This window comes from Pelophylax lessonae (genome assembly GCF_965119305.1).
Source record: "Pelophylax lessonae genome assembly, chromosome: 12".
Classification (NCBI taxonomy): Eukaryota; Metazoa; Chordata; class Amphibia; order Anura; family Ranidae; genus Pelophylax; species Pelophylax lessonae.
Genome location: NC_138779.1, coordinates 27358115 through 27375130, shown reverse-complemented (window position 1 = coordinate 27375130; position 17016 = coordinate 27358115). Strand labels below are relative to the sequence as shown.

Below are 17016 nucleotides of genomic sequence, written 5' to 3'. Positions count from 1 at the left end.
TGCTGTAGGCTCGCAGAGCTCTTGCTGTAGACTCACCACTGCAACTTTTGCTCTTGATAGACTTGCCATGCAAATTTGCTACAAATTGGAAAAGTGTCAACTAGAACTTGTGCTTCAAGTGCTCTGCAAGTGTACAACTTATCAGTGAAAATGTGCAGCAAGTTAACAGACTTGCAATTCAACACTGCCACAAATGTGTGGCAAGGTATTCTTGCTATCTGGATTATGGGGGGCTATGAGTTTGTCTGTAGCAAAGCAAGCGAAAAAGCCCTAGGGTCCTTTCACATGGTGCGCCGTCCGACAAGGTCCATTCTGCTCAGCGGAGGATCGATCCGCCGATCCCCGCTGAGCAGGCGGATGACAGCTCCATTACAGCTCTGTGTGCGCAGACGGAGCTGTCAGATCCCCGCTCTCCTCTATGGGGGAATCAGATGAGAATGGACCGCCTGTCTGTTCCCATCTGATCCGATCCGCCAGACAGATGGAAAATAGGTTTCCATCCATCCAGATTTCACAGACAGATCGGATCGGATAGCAGCCGGTGTCAGCGGAGATGTCTCCACTGACATCCGCTGCCCCATAGGGCTGCATGGAGCGTCCAATCAGATCTGCTTGAAAAACTGACAGACAGACCTGATCGGAAAGCCCGTGTGAAAGGACCCCCATGCTGGTCAAAGACTTTGCAGGTTAGCTGGGCCTGCGGGAACACTTTTGACATACTTGGCTCATTCATGTCCCTAGGCCCAGGTAGGAACACAGGAAATATCCAGCATGACTGCCCGCTATACCCCCCGAGCTAAGGGGTATCCGCAGTACATGCTGGCACCCAAACACAGGAGTAATCAGCAGAACAGGGCCAAGATCGGGTCACCGTTATATCATGGCTATGGGCAAAAACATAGAATGAGAATCATTAACATTAGACTGCCCACTATACCCCCCGAGCTAAGGGGTATCCGCAGTACATGCTGGCACCCATACATAAGAGTAATCAGCAGAACAGTGCCAAGATCGGGTCACCGTTATATCATGGCTATGGGCAAGACATAGAATGAGAATCATAAACAGAAGAACGGTGTCTGAGGAACCAGAAATCAGAGCCAGCAGGTGTAGTGATGTATACAGGTCTGAGTATACAGAAGAACACGCAGTGCGGTCAGTGAGAGCCAGTAAAGTTTCCTGGAAAGCCGGGACTTGGCCTCAGGCACAGGAATTTGAGCTGTGGGGCGGATCCTGATTTAGGCCAAAAAGCGCAAAGAAAGAGGGGGGGGGGGGTGAAGAGCATAATATTGTGCAAGGCTCCTTACTAGGGCATGAAAGTATACACGCCAATGGCAGTTTTTAGCTGTATTCAGGATGGTGAGAAAAACACAAGTTTCTCTGGTGTGCTGGCATGGTTGTACATATTGGGTGTGTGCTACATACATGTACAGAGTTCTGCAAATACCACTTCTGAAGCCATCGTACAATAATCTGAGCGTTTGTACACAGCTTTCCTCTGAAATTTTCCCAAGGAACAAACACAAAACTCTCTCGTACGATACCAGACCGTACAATTGTCAGGTAATCAACACAGTTTTCATCCAAAAATACAATACAAACCCACTACAACACATTACATCACTTCTGAATTACTTTTCTGTGGTCTGAGAATTTTTGAACTTTAGTAACCTATTCATTTTCTATATCAGAGTAGCATGCAAAAAAAAAAAAAAAAAGGACGATCATTCATCCGATAATATCATCATGTGTACTCGGTTTTATGCATTGTGTGTGCTGAGGGTGCAATGTCTGTGTACTATAATTGTACAGTGTTATAGTACAAAAAATACTGCACACTTGTAGTGCACACACGCTGCACTGTACACTTGTAGTACACACACACACGCTGTACTGTACACACACACGCTGCACTGTACACACGTAGTGCACACACGCTGTACTGTACACTTGTAACACACACGCTGACTACTATGGTAATTATACAGTGTTGGGGATGCAAGGTTTGTGTGCGCTACAAACCTACATAGTGAAGCATGTCACATGTGTGAGTGTGCTGTATGTGTAGTGTGATGAAGTAGCAGTGTCCCGTCCCTTTCATTGTCGGTCAGTTTTCAGATGGATCCGCACTGAACCACAATGTAAGTCTATAGGTGAGTGAATGTAAATCCCTTTGCAACCTATTACATTCAAGCTAGTTTATGTATGCAAAAGAAAGAAAAAGTTCCCTGTGGATTTTTTGCTTTGTTTTAGAGGACAGACTGGGGCATTCACCTGCAGTGCACCCGGGAGGGAGAGGTGCAGCATCCAACCCCACTGCAGGCAGCCTGGTAAAGTCTATGGCAGGCTGCGGCTGGATGGGGCTGAGCGCTGTACGGAGTGGTATGGACATTTAGAGTCCAGTCTGTTCAGGAATGAGGTTCTGGAACACATCTTCTACATTCTGTTACCTCGTCCCTGAATGGACACAGCCCTAATCGTCTGATACAAATTTACAGTACACAGGGTGCAGTGTGTGTGCTACAAGTTTACATTGTTGATGCAGTGTGTGTATAAGGCCCTGTTCACACCTGAACATTTTTCAACTCATAAAACGCTGATCTCTGAAGTCTCAAAACGCCCAACAAGCAAAATCCCATTAATTTCAATGGCCTCTGTTCATATATGAGCATTTTGTCACCTGAAGCAAAAACGCCTGACGCTCAAAAAAAGTACACAAGCTTTTTTTTTTTTGGCAGGTTACAGGCGTTTTTGTTAGATGTGAATGCCTGCCTCCAAACACCTGCAAAAAATGCCTGAAAATGATACGCTCAGGTGTGAATGGAGCCTTAGTCTCCATTCACACTGGTACGACTTGTCAGGCAACTTGGTCAGCCTGAGAAGTCGCACACCATCGCGTCCTATAGTGTAGTACAGGACCGGTTCTAATAGGAAAGACACAAGTCACTCCAACTTAGAAAAAGGTTCCTGTACTACTTCGGGGCGACCTCGGAGCGACTTGCATAGACATTAATTTTATGAAGTCCATGCAAGTCGTGCCGAAGTCGCGGTGCACGGGACTTTACAAGTCGCCCCCTAAGTCGGATCGACGTAGTGTGAACCGAGTCTTAGTGCCCGTTCACATACGAGCGACGCTACTTCGCGCCGCGACCTCGGAGGTCTATGGCGGTCGCCTCCTGGTCACCCCAAAGAAGCTCCGGACCTTTTTTCCAAGTCGGAGCGACTTGTGTCGCTCCTATTAGAACGGGTCCGCAGCTTCCCTATGGGAGGCGACCTACGGAGACCAGGTCGCCTCAGTGTGAACCGGGACTTAGTATACAGCAGGGGTGTTCAGCACGTGGCCCAACGTATAATTGTAAACTTACTTAAAAATGTTGATATTTTGTTTGTTTTTTGTAAAAATGTGTTTACAGACAAGTGTGAAGACAAGCGGCCAAACAAAAAAGGCAACAGCGTCTCCTTACCGGACTTCTAGAAGTTTTATCTTCCCAAAGAAAAATCTCCCACTCCTCACAATCACGCCTTCAGTTTGTCAAAAATAAACGTCACACATTTTACATCATTATATATATATAAAAAATTACTCAGCCATTATCTACATCAGTGATTGATTAACTTGTGATCTGCCCGACTTATTCTGCTCTTTGGCTATCATTATTTTATGTGCGGCCCGAGACAATTCCTCCTCTTCCAATGTGCCCCAGGAAGGTCCAAAGCATGGACACCCCCCGATTTACAGGGGTATCGGTATGGCTATTATTAGTATATGCTGTTTGTATTATTAGCATGCAGGTTGTGTATTAGTATACAGTGTGTACTTTGCATAAAGTGGGTATATTATGCAGTGTATATTATTAGTGTGCAGTGTATTAATCATATACAGTGTGTAGATTGTATATTAGTATACAGTGTGTATTATTTATACATAGTGGGTGTATTGTGTGTGCTGTTGTGGATTTATTTTGTATACAGTGTGTACATGAGTATATGGTGTGTTTAGTATACACTGTGCAGCATATATTTGTAAAACATGTGTATATTAGTGTGGTGGAGGCATTTTGTATATAGTGTGCAGTGTGTATAATATTAGTATACAGCGTATATTATTAGCATACAGTATGTATATTAGTGTGCAGTAGTGGTTGTATCATTATACTGTACAGTCTGTGTACTTTGTGTATATTAGTATATTGTGTGTTTTGTATACAGTGTGTATATTATTAGTGAGCATTGGTGGATGTATTTTGTATATAGTGTGCGTACTTTGTATACATATATTAGTATATGATAGGTTTTGTATACACTGTGCAGCATATATTTGTATATAGTGTGGAAATTAGTGTGCAGCGATGGATGCATTTTGTATACAGTGTGTATATCAGTATATGGTGTGTTTAGTATACACTGAGCAGCGTATATTTGTAGATTAGTGTACAGTGATGGGTGTACTTTGTATACAGAGTGGGGGGGTAATATTAGTATGCAGTGTATAATATGTGTATACAGAGTAAGGGGGGGGTAATATATTATGCAGTGTATAATATGTGTATACAGAGTAAGGGGGGGGGGGGTAATATTATGCAGTGTATAATATGTGTATACAGACAAAGTAAGGGGGGGGGGGGTGACACTCACAGCAGGCAGTTGGTCCTCCCAGTAGTATTGGGGGCTCCCCTCCTCCTCCTCCTCTATGGGGGGGTCCTGTGTATGTAGGGTGGTCAGGTACCAGAGTACAGCCTCCTGTGGGCTCCATTCCCCCGGACAGTCCTCGGTGTCGGTGGGCTCCATGGACTCCTCATCATAGGACATGCTGCTGCTCTCCTCTCCCCCAGCCTCCTCCTTCATTCTCCCCGCACACTGAACTCATCTCCCATCACAGGGAACTCTCCTCTCCCCGGCCCCGCCCCTCCCTCACACCACGTGCTCTCTAACCTGCAGTAACCCCGCAGATGTGATCCCAGAGCGGAGAGACAGGAAGAGGCCGATCAACAACAGGGGGAACCCCGGAGAGGAGTCACTACAGGGCAATGACCTCGCCCCGCCCCCACAGGGAAACTCTTCACCCCCCTGCATGAGTCACTGATCCTCCAATCCCAGCTCAGCAACTCACTATTCCCATGAGTGCAGAGCTGTGAAAATATGTCCATCAATGTCCTGATGTCTCTGCTCTCCTGATATGTCCATCAATGTCCTGATGTGTATGTGTCTGCTCTCCAGAAGTGTCCATCAATGTCCTAGTGGGTCTGGTCTCCTGGTGTGTCTGCTTTCCTGAAAAGTCCATCAATGTCCTGGTGTGTCTGTTCTCCTGGCATGGCCATCAATGTCCTAGTGGGTCTGGTCTCCTGGCATGTCTGCTGTTCTGGCATGTCCATCGATGTCCTGATGCGTCTTGTCTCCTGGCATGTCCATCAATGTCCTGGTGTGTCTGCTCTCCTGAAGTGTCCATTAATGTCCTGGTGTGTCCTGTCTCCTGGCGTGTCCATCAATGTCCTAGTGGGTTTGGTCTCCTGGCGTGTCCATCAATGTCCTGGTGTGTCTGCTCTCCTGGCGTGGCCAACAATGTCCTAGTGGGTCTGGTCTCCTGGCATGTCTGCTGTTCTGGTGTGTCCATCGATGTCCTGTTGTGTCTGCTCTCCTGATATGTCCATCAATGTCCTGGTGTGTCTGCTCTCCTGAAGTGTCCATCAATGTCCTGATGTGTCTGCTCTCCTGAAGTGTCCATCAATGTCCTGGTGTGTCTGCTCTCCTGAAGTGTCCATTAATGTCCTGGTGTGTCTTGTCTCCTGGCGTGGCCATCAATGTCCTGGTGGGTCTGGTCTCCTGGCATGTCTGCTGTTCTGGTGTGTCCATCGATGTCCTGTTGTGTCTTCTCTCCTGATATGTCCATCAATGTCCTGATGTGTCTTGTCTCCTGAAGTGTCCATCAATGTCCTGGTGTGTCTGCTCTCCTGGCTTGGCCATCAATGTCCTGGTGTGTCTGCTCTCCTGAAGTGTCCATCAATGTCCTGATGTGTCTTGTCTCCTGAAGTGTCCATCAATGTCCTGGTGTGTCTGCTCTCCTGGCTTGGCCATCAATGTCCTGGTGTGTCTGCTCTCCTGAAGTGTCCATTAATGTCCTGGTGTGTCTGCTCTCCTGGCTTGGCTATCAATGTCCTGGTGTGTCTTGTCTCCTGGCGTGTCCATCAATGTCCTAGTGGGTTTGGTCTCCTGGCGTGTCCATCAATGTCCTGATGTGTCTGGTCTCCTGGCGTGGCCATCAATGTCCTAGTGGGTCTGGTCTCCTGGCATGTCTGCTGTTCTGGCATGTCCATCGATGTCCTGATGCGTCTTGTCTCCTGGCATGTCCATCAATGTCCTGGTGTGTCTGCTCTCCTGAAGTGTCCATTAATGTCCTGGTGTGTCTTGTCTCCTGGCGTGTCCATCAATGTCCTAGTGGGTCTGGTCTCCTGGCATGTCTGCTGTTCTGGTGTGTCCATCGATGTCCTGTTGTGTCTTCTCTCCTGATATGTCCATCAATGTCCTGATGTGTCTTGTCTCCTGAAGTGTCCATCAATGTCCTGGTGTGTCTGCTCTCCTGGCTTGGCCATCAATGTCCTGGTGTGTCTGCTCTCCTGAAGTGTCCATCAATGTCCTGATGTGTCTTGTCTCCTGAAGTGTCCATCAATGTCCTGGTGTGTCTGCTCTCCTGGCTTGGCCATCAATGTCCTGGTGTGTCTGCTCTCCTGAAGTGTCCATTAATGTCCTGGTGTGTCTGCTCTCCTGGCTTGGCCATCAATGTCCTGGTGTGTCTGCTCTCCTGAAGTGTCCATTAATGTCCTGGTGTGTCTTGTCTCCTGGCGTGTCCATCAATGTCCTAGTGGGTTTGGTCTCCTGGCGTGTCCATCAATGTCCTGATGTGTCTGGTCTCCTGGCGTGGCCATCAATGTCCTAGTGGGTCTGGTCTCCTGGCATGTCTGCTGTTCTGGCATGTCCATCGATGTCCTGATGCGTCTTGTCTCCTGGCATGTCCATCAATGTCCTGGTGTGTCTGCTCTCCTGAAGTGTCCATTAATGTCCTGGTGTGTCCTGTCTCCTGGCGTGTCCATCAATGTCCTAGTGGGTTTGGTCTCCTGGCGTGTCCATCAATGTCCTGATGTGTCTGCTCTCCTGATATGTCCATCAATGTCCTGTTGTGTCTTGTCTCCTGGCGTGTCCAATGTCCTAGTGGGTTTGGTCTCCTGGCGTGTCCATCAATGTCCTGATGTGTCTGCTCTCCTGGCGTGGCCAACAATGTCCTAGTGGGTCTGGTCTCCTGGCATGTCTGCTGTTCTGGTGTGTCCATCAATGTCCTGGTGTGTCTGCTCTCCTGAAGTGTCCATTAATGTCCTGGTGTGTCCTGTCTCCTGGCGTGTCCATCAATGTCCTAGTGGGTTTGGTCTCCTGGCGTGTCCATCAATGTCCTGATGTGTCTGGTCTCCTGGCGTGGCCAACAATGTCCTAGTGGGTCTGGTCTCCTGGCATGTCTGCTGTTCTGGTGTGTCCATCGATGTCCTGTTGTGTCTGCTCTCCTGATATGTCCATCAATGTCCTGGTGTGTCTGCTCTCCTGATATGTCCATCAATGTCCTGGTGTGTCTGCTCTCCTGAAGTGTCCATCAATGTCCTGATGTGTCTTGTCTCCTGAAGTGTCCATCAATGTCCTGGTGTGTCTGCTCTCCTGAAGTGTCCATTAATGTCCTGGTGTGTCTTGTCTCCTGGCGTGTCCATCAATGTCCTAGTGGGTCTGGTCTCCTGGCATGTCTGCTGTTCTGGTGTGTCCATCGATGTCCTGTTGTGTCTTCTCTCCTGATATGTCCATCAATGTCCTGATGTGTCTTGTCTCCTGAAGTGTCCATCAATGTCCTGGTGTGTCTGCTCTCCTGGCTTGGCCATCAATGTCCTGGTGTGTCTGCTCTCCTGAAGTGTCCATTAATGTCCTGGTGTGTCTGCTCTCCTGGCTTGGCCATCAATGTCCTGGTGTGTCTGCTCTCCTGAAGTGTCCATTAATGTCCTGGTGTGTCTTGTCTCCTGGCGTGTCCATCAATGTCCTAGTGGGTTTGGTCTCCTGGCGTGTCCATCAATGTCCTGATGTGTCTGGTCTCCTGGCGTGGCCATCAATGTCCTGGTGGGTCTGGTCTCCTGGCGTGTCTGCTGTTCTGGTGTGTCCATCAATGTCCTGGTGTGTCTTGTCTCCTGGCGTGTCCATCAATGTCCTAAAGGGTTTGGTCTCCTGGCGTGTCCATCAATGTCCTGATGTGTCTGCTCTCCTGGCGTGTCCATCAATGTCCTGATGTGTCTGCTCTCCTGGCTTGGCCATCAATGTCCTGGTGTGTCTGCTCTCCTGAAGTGTCCATTAATGTCCTGGTGTGTCTGCTCTCCTGAAGTGTCCATTAATGTCCTGGTGTGTCTGCTCTCCTGAAGTGTCCATTAATGTCCTGGTGTGTCTTGTCTCCTGGCGTGTCCATCAATGTCCTAGTGGGTTTGGTCTCCTGGCGTGTCCATCAATGTCCTGATGTGTCTGCTCTCCTGGCGTGTCCATCAATGTCCTGATGTGTCTGCTCTCCTGGCGTGGCCATCAATGTCCTGGGGTGTCTTGTCTCCTGGCGTGTCAATCAATGTCCTAGTGGGTTTGGTCTCCTGGCGTGGCCATCAATGTCCTGGTGTGTCTGCTCTCCTGGCATGGCCATTAATGTCCTGGTGTGTCTGCTCTCCTGAATGTCCATTAATGTCCTGGTGTGTCTACTCTCCTGAAAAGTCCATCAATGTCCTGGTGTGTCTGGTCTCCTGGGGTGTCTGGTAGGAGTGTCTGGTCACATCCAGCTGGACTTGTTCTATCATGGTGAAGAAAATTGAACAGTCGGTCGCTGAGCGCCATACAGAGAATGCTTTGCGTTTTGTTTCAATTAATGCAAAGCAATCTCTCATTGGACAAGGTGAACACCACCCCACCTTATCCAATCAGAGAATGTATTGTATTCATTGAGAGAATGCAAAGTGATCTCTGAAGCGAGCAACCTCCTATGTTCACAATGCAGCCTTGGCAAAGGACCCAGAAGTGATCAGCAATCACTATAATAGTGGTGCCAACTATGGTAATTTCCATCTGCCACAGGTACGGAACATACACTAGATTACCAAAAGTATTGGGACGCCTGCCTTTACATGCACATTAACTTTAAAGCGGAGTTCCACCCAAAAGTGGAACTTCCGCTTATATGCTTCCTCCCCCCCTCTAGTGCCACATTTGGCACCTTTCAGGGGGAACGGGTACCCGTTTTTGACAGGAACCCTTCCCCGCTTCGGGAGACAGCGCCGCCCCTTGGAAGTTCGGCCCCCCTCCTTCTTCCGCTGCCGGGCCAATTAGAAAGTGCAGCATGCTTCGCGCAGTAAGGAACCAGCTGTGAAGCCAAGAGGCTTTACTGCCGGGTTCCCTTACCCTGAATGGCGGAGGCAGCACCCGAGAGCCGATATGAAAATCAGCTTCGGGTGCTGACATTGCGGGAACCGTGGACAGGAAAGTTCTAATATTTACAAGTCAGCAGCTACAGTATTTGTAGCATACTGACTCCTAAACCTTGTGGACAGCCTTCACAGATGAGTTAAAGCTGATATATAGCGGCATAGGATGGGCCAACTAAATATTGAACCCTACGGACTAAGACTGGGATGCCATTAAAGTTTATGTGCGTGTAAAGGCCGGTGTCCCAATACATTTGGTAATATAGTGTATATACTTACATTGCCCCAAGCTGGACAGATATAAAGTATGTTAACATTGCCATACCTGCCATTCTTTTTTTATCCCCTTTGGTTATGGAGGGTAAAGCAAAACACCTAAACACAACTTTGACACGAGCTAGTGAAGCTGTACACATCAGAGGCGTAACTAGAACCTTCAGGGCCCCGGTGCAAGAAACCATGAAGGGCCCCCTGGACCCCTGGCGCCCTTTACTCTAGTTGCGGGGCACTTTATTACGGTCCCGCAGCGGGACCCTTTCACAAGTTCTGCAGTGGGCCCCCTTCCTGCCATCTTGGGGCCTCCCCACGGTGGTGGAATGCCAGTTTCCTGTCGCAAGTGTGACCTTTGCGATCCTGGAAGTTCACCCACTGGTGTCAGTAGTTTTTTTTTTTTTTGGTATTTTAATTGTATTATTTTTTATCATTTTATTTAATTTTTTTACAATGTCACTGACTATGACTCTGTCCATTCAGAAAAGGAAGGAGCTGTTAAATTACATATATACCGACCCCTTCCTGGTTTCTCTATTGTAACACATCCCCTGCAGCAGCTGGCAGGAGAGGGAAGGGAGCATTCTTAAGCATTCTTAAGGGGGGGGGGGCAGCACAGAAGGGGGGGGGGACCAGGGAAGCACACAGGGGCCCAGAGACAGCAGAACACAAGTATACTGGATAGGAGAAGTGGCGGGGGCAGCGTACAGAGGAACCAATCTCCTCCATTTTCCTCCTGCAGCTACAGAAGGAAAAAGGAGGACAGTGATTTATCTACATGCTGCCCCCGGTGTACAGGGGAGCCACATGGGCCCCCTTGAGCATTGGGCCCGGTTGCGATTGCAACCCCTGTAGTTACGCCCCTGGTACACATCATCATAGATATCTCCTGATTTTTTTTTTAATTTAGCTGCATATTTCTTGCAATTACCATAACTTACCACCACAGAACAACCCAAAATAATTTCTCCTGCTCCTGACAATCGCACGATACCACATATGTGTATGTTAGTTGCTGCTTGTACCCATAGTACAGCCCCGAAACAATAGTGCCTATTTTGTTTTTTTTTTATCCTACCTAGGCCTCCATGCACACTGGACTCAGACCAGGCCATGTCCCCAACCCGTTTCGTTCTGCCCCCAGGAGCTTAGTCATGGGGATCCCCATGACTCATCCTACCCTGTACGTACTATATAGTATAGGAGCCTGCACTCACCCTACCCTGTACGTACTATATGGTATAGGAGCCTGCACTCACCCTACCCTGTACGTACTATATAGTATAGGAGCCTGCACTCACCCTACCCTGTACCTACTATATAGTATAGGAGCCTGCACTCACCCTACCCTGTACCTACTATATAGTATAGGAGCCTGCACTCACCCTACCCTGTATTTACTATATAGTAAAGAAGCCTGCAATCACCCTACCCTGTAAGCACTATGTAGGAGCCTGCACTCATCCTGCCCTAATCTCACTATATAGTATAGGAGCCCGCACTCACCCTACCCTATACTTACTATATAGTATAGGAGCCCTCACTCACCCTACCCTATACTTACTATATAGGAGCCTGCATTCACCCTACCCTGTACTCAATCCATAGTATAGGAGCCTGCACTTACCCTATCCTGCTCAAAAAAATTAAAGGAACACTAATCAGAGTATAGCATCAAGTCAATTAAACTCCTGGGATACTGATCTGGTCAGTTAAGTAGCAGATGGGGTTGATAATATAATTAACACCAAAGCAGCTGAAACTGATTAACAGTTGCACTAGATGGGCAACAATGAGATGACCTCCAAAATAGGAATGGTTTTACAGGTGGGGGCCACTGCCATTTTTTCCCTACTTTTCTTTTCTGATTGTTTTTCACTAGATTTGCATTTGGCTAGGGTCAGCGTCACTACTGGTAGCATGAGGCGATACCTGGACCTTCTAGAGGTTGCATAGACAGTCCAACTCTTCCAGGATGGCACATCAATACGTGCCATTGCCAGAAGGTTTCCTGTATCTCCCAGCACAGTCTTAAGAGCATGGAGGAGATTCCAGGAGACAGGCAGTTACTCTAGGAGAGCTGGACAGGGCCGTAGAAGGACCTTAACCCATCAGCAGGTATCTGCTCCTTTGTGCAAGGAGGAACAGGATGAGCACTGCCAGAGCCCTACAAAATGACCTCTAGCAGGCCACTGGTGTGAATGTCTCTGAGCAATCAGAAACAGATGACTTCATGAGGGTGGCCTAGGAGCCCGGCGTCCTCTAGTGCACCCTGTGCTCACTGCCTGGCACCTTAGAGCTCGACTGGCATTTACCATTAAATATCAGAATTTGCAGGTCCGTCACAGGCACACTGTGCTTTTCACAGATGAGAGCAGGTTCACCCTGAGCACATGTGACAGACGTGAAAGGACCTGAAGAAGCCGTGGAGAACAGTATGCTGCCTGTTACATCGTTCAGCATGACCGGTTTGGTGGTGGGTCAGTGATGGTCTGGGTAGGCATATCCATGGAGGGACGCACAGACCTCTACAGGCTAGACAATGGCACCCTGACTGTCAGACATCAGGATAAAATTCTTGGACCCATTGTCAGACCCTACGCTGGTGTAGTGGGTCCTGGGTACCTCCTGGTGCACCACAATACCCGGCTTCATGTGGCGATAGTATGCAGCCAGTTCCTGGAGGATGAAGGAATGGATACCATTAAATGGCCCCCATGCTCGCCTGACCTAAATCCAATAGAACACCTCTGGGACATTCTGTTTCAGTCCATCTGACGCCACCAGGTTGCACTTCAGTCTGTTCAGGAGCTCAGTGATGCCCTGGACCAGATCTGGGAGGAAATGCTCCAGGACACCATCTGTCATCTCAGGAGCATGCCCCGATGTTGTCAGCATGCATACAAGCACGTGGGGGCCATACAAACTACTGAGTACCATTCTGAGTTGCTGCAATGACATTTAAGCAAAATAGACTAGCCTGCTGCATCATTTTTTCACTTTGATTTCCAGGGTATCTTTGAATTCAGCCTTCTGTAGGTTGATCATTTTCATTTCCATCAAGCAATGTGGCATCCTTTCATTCCTAACACATTACCCAGTCTATACCAGTATAGATCCTAACACATTACCCAGTCCATACCAGTATACATATCCATGAGATTTTTCACTATTGAGATCTGATGTGTTTTCAAAGTGTTCCTTAATTTTTTTTTTAGCAGTGTAGTAAAGGAACCTGCAATCACCATACCCTGTACTCACTATGTAGCAGCGTGCCCTAATGTTTCTATATAGTATAGGTGCCCGCACTCACCCTACCCTGTACTTACTATATACAGTGCCTTGCGAAAGTATTCAGCCCCCTTGAACTTTGTGACCTTTTGCCACATTTCAGGCTTCAAACTTAAAGATATAAAACTGTAATTTGTTGTTAAGAATCAACAAGTGGGACACAATCATGAAGTGGAACGAAATTTATTGGATATTTCAAACTTTGTTAACAAATATAAAACTGAAAAATTGGGCGTGCAAAATTATTCAGCCCCTTTACTTTCAGTGCAGCAAACTCTCTCCAGAAGTTCAGAGAGGATCTCTGAATGATCCAATGTTGACCTAAATGACTAATGATGATAACTAGAATCCACCTGTGTGTAATCAAGTCTCCGTATAAATGCACCTGCACTGTGATAGTCTCAGAGGTCAGTTTAAAGCGCAGAGAGCATAATGAAGAACAAGGAATACACCAGGCAGGTCCGAGATACTGTTGTGGAGAAGTTTAAAGCCGGATTTGGATACAAAAAGGTTTCCCAAACTTTAAACATACCAAGGAGCACTGTGCAAGCGATAATATTGAAATGGAAGGAGTATCAGACCACTGCAAATCTACGAAGACCTGGCCGTCCCTCTAAACTTTCAGCTCATACAAGGAGAAGACTGATCAGAGATGCAACCAAGAGGCCCATGATCACTCTGGATGAACTGCAGAGATCTACAGCTGAGGTGGGAGACTCTGTCCATAGGACAACAATCAGTCGTATACTGCACAAATCTGGCCTTTATGGAAGAGTGGCAAGAAGAAAGCCATTTCTTAAAGATATCCATAAAAAGTGTCGTTTAAAGTTTGCCACAAGCCCCCTGGGAGAGACACCAAACATGTGGAAGAATGTGCTCTGGTCAGATGAAATCAAAATCAAACTTTTTGGCAACAATGCAAAACGTTATGTTTGGCGTAAAAGCAACACCGCTCATCACCCTGAACACACCATCCCCACTGTCAAACATGGTGGTGGCAGCATCATGGTTTGGGCCTGCTTTTCTTCAGCAGGGACAGGGAAGATGGTTAAAATTGATGGGAAGATGGATGGAGCCAAATACAGGACCATTCTGGAAGAAAACCTGATGGAGTCTGCAAAAGACCTGAGACTGGGACGGAGATTTGTCTTCCAACAAGACAATGATCGAAAACATAAAACAAAATCTACAATGGAATGGTTCACAAATAAACATATCCAGGTGTTAGAATGGCCAAGTCAAAGTCCAGACCTGAATCCAATCGAGAATCTGTGGAAAGAACTGAAAACTGCTGTTCACAAACGCTCTCCATCCAACCTCACTGAGCTTGAGCTGTTTTGCAAGGAGGAATGGGCAAAAATTTCAGTCTCTCGATGTGCAAAACTGATAGAGACATACCCCAAGCGACTTACAGCTGTAATCGCAGCAAAAGTTGGCGCTACAAAGTATTAACTTAAGGGGGCTGAATAATTTTGCACGCCCAATTTTTCAGTTTTTTATTTGTTAAAAAAGTTTGAAATATCCAATAAATTTGGTTCCACTTCATGATTGTGTCCCACTTGTTGTTGATTCTTCACAGAAAATTACAGTTTTATATCTTTATGTTTGAAGCATGAAATGTGGCAAAAGGTCGAAAAGTTCAAGGGGGCTGAATACTTTCGCAAGGCACTGTAGTTTAGGAGCCTATACTCACTATGTAGGAGCCTGCACTCACCCTGCCCTATACTCACTACATGGGACTCTGCACTCACTGAAGAGAAGCTACAGAAGAGGTCACTGACTGAGCTTTTTTTTACATCAGCCAGTGATCGAAACCTAGAACAAATACCTATTCATTAGTCATACACAGTTTCAGTCAAAATCAATAACTTGCTGCAATCAAAGGGCAGCTGAAACCTGCTTGGTTACTGGCAGGAGTGCTGCCTGTAAATATTAACCTATATCCATGTGACAGACACCCACCATGCACAGGGACTGAATGAAGCAGGTCAACATTTTACCGCAATTAATCATAAGGTATCTCACAGATTACCCTCCCCCACTGTTACAGCTAGCAATAGTCAACTGCACTGAGGTTCTTCTAGTCATTACTCTCGTTTTATGGTTTCTCCCTTGATTTGGCTGGCTGTAGGAGTGAATAATCTTCCTCCACCTCATATGATAAATGAAGTAAAATCTAACCACATCAACATTTTCCTCCAGAGAATAAATTTCCTTGGAGCATCTACTAGATGTCCAAAGACATGGTGAGGACAAATTCATATATCCAACAGCAGCTACTGGCATCGTCCACTCCATCCAACAAACATAGATATGTAGTATGTGTACCTCTGCTACCATGTCGTCTGCCAGTGTTCAATAGTTTGTGTAAATACAGAAATAAGGGGACATTTAGGGGGAGTTAAGACCATAAGAATGTATAGATCTGTCTATGGAAGCATCGCAAAAAGACAGAAGCATCGCAAAAAGGTCACAAACATCTCAGTAGCAATTAAATGGAAAATAAACATCAAAGTCAGGTCCATTAGATCAGAAAAGGTATTGAGGAGGAATGACAGGGTAAAAAAAATGAAAGCAACTTCCTGATCTACGATTAACAGGACCAGCAACTAATCAGTACCAGGTCACATGACCTGGAGCCATGGCAGCAGTACTACATGGGGGTGCTATAGTCCGCAGAGAGTCTTCAATGACGGTGAGTAAAGATTCTACTAATGCGGTGCCCACAATGCACAACTGCTAGGCCTGAAAATCATAACACTAAACCGGGACACCATAATGTTGGTGTCGTCCCCCCCCCCCCCCCCCCTCCCTTTGTTTAGTGCATTTCTATATTTACAATGACCTCTAGAAAGGGGAACCACAAAGTTCAGCTCACAGCACAGATTTAGCTTTAAAAATAGGACTGAGGGGGAGCCGCAATCAGTACTGAAGAGCAAGCTGAGAAATCAGTTTCACTGCATCCAAAGCACAACTTTTGGATAGAGTTCTTTTAAATTTAAAAAATCTTAGACAAGAAAACTAGAAATCTTTCCACTGCTGCACTAATATTGAACAGTGGTGCCTTTTCTACCCATAGCAGCTCCAGCTTTGGCAGCCATCATTTTCAGTTCTGTAGGTGGAGTTGTGTCACATCAAAACAGGCCAAGCAGCTCCCAGCGCTCCCAACAGCGTTAGTGCTGCATTTACCCAGAAGCCAGAAACAGCTGATTGGTGGGAGTCCCGAGTGGGGTGAACTCTAGCGTGCATCATGACTGCTAATGGCATCATCTTGCAAACAATCTCTTTTAAAAGGTTAAAGGATAAGTTCACTTTTTCAAAAAAATAAAAATTCCTGTAAAGCATTTCACTAGCCAGATCGCTGCTGCCATGCGGGTCTCCTTCAGATCTATCATCTACATCCCGTACGGGCAAGCAGTGTGACAGAAAGAATCAATGAACTACCAAGGCGCTCCACAGCGCCGTGATAATTCACAGAGAACTACAAGCCGACAACCGCAAAGGATGTTGGGACTTGTAGTTCACTCAATCGTAGAGCTGTGTGAATGACGCGGCCGTGTGAACGAATGACGTGACCGTGTGGGTGGAGCCGCGCACAGTCGCGCTGATTTTAAAAAGTGACAGCTAGTACAAAGAACTTCTCCCTGTACTGATGCCATAGGGAGAGAAGGCAATAGCTGCAGCACTGGGAAGATGTTCTATTTTCCACCCTAAAAACAGGTGGAACATGTAACATGTTCCCAAAGGTGAACTTATCCTTTAAGATTGGTCAGACATTATAACTATATAGTACTATATCTTCTAAACCCTAGTTGATTGTTGCATGCCACCCAGCCTTATTCCAAAATGGATTAAAGGCAATATTTTCCTCAAAATTCTACCAACAATACCCCATAATGACAACATGAAAGAAATCTTGAAATCTTTGCAAATTTATTAAAAATAAAAAAGCAAAAAAATCCCATGTACAGAAGTATTC

At 46.7% G+C, this 17016-nt stretch overlaps 1 protein-coding gene across 6 annotated transcripts in view; it reads right to left on the bottom strand.

The window, feature by feature from the left end:
* GRAMD1B (GRAM domain containing 1B) overlaps positions 1 to 17016 on the bottom strand; it is a gene marked incomplete at its 5' end in the record, with an annotated part of 441171 nt that overhangs the window by 67749 nt on the left and 356406 nt on the right. The window contains one exon of one of the 6 annotated variants that reach the window (XM_082273756.1): positions 4636 to 4839. The exons of the other annotated variants lie outside the window; for them this stretch is intronic. Within the exon in view, the coding sequence (XP_082129882.1) occupies positions 4636 to 4809 (174 nt within the window). Of the gene's footprint in view, positions 1 to 4635; positions 4840 to 17016 lie in introns of those variants that run through there. 6 annotated transcript variants of the gene reach the window in all.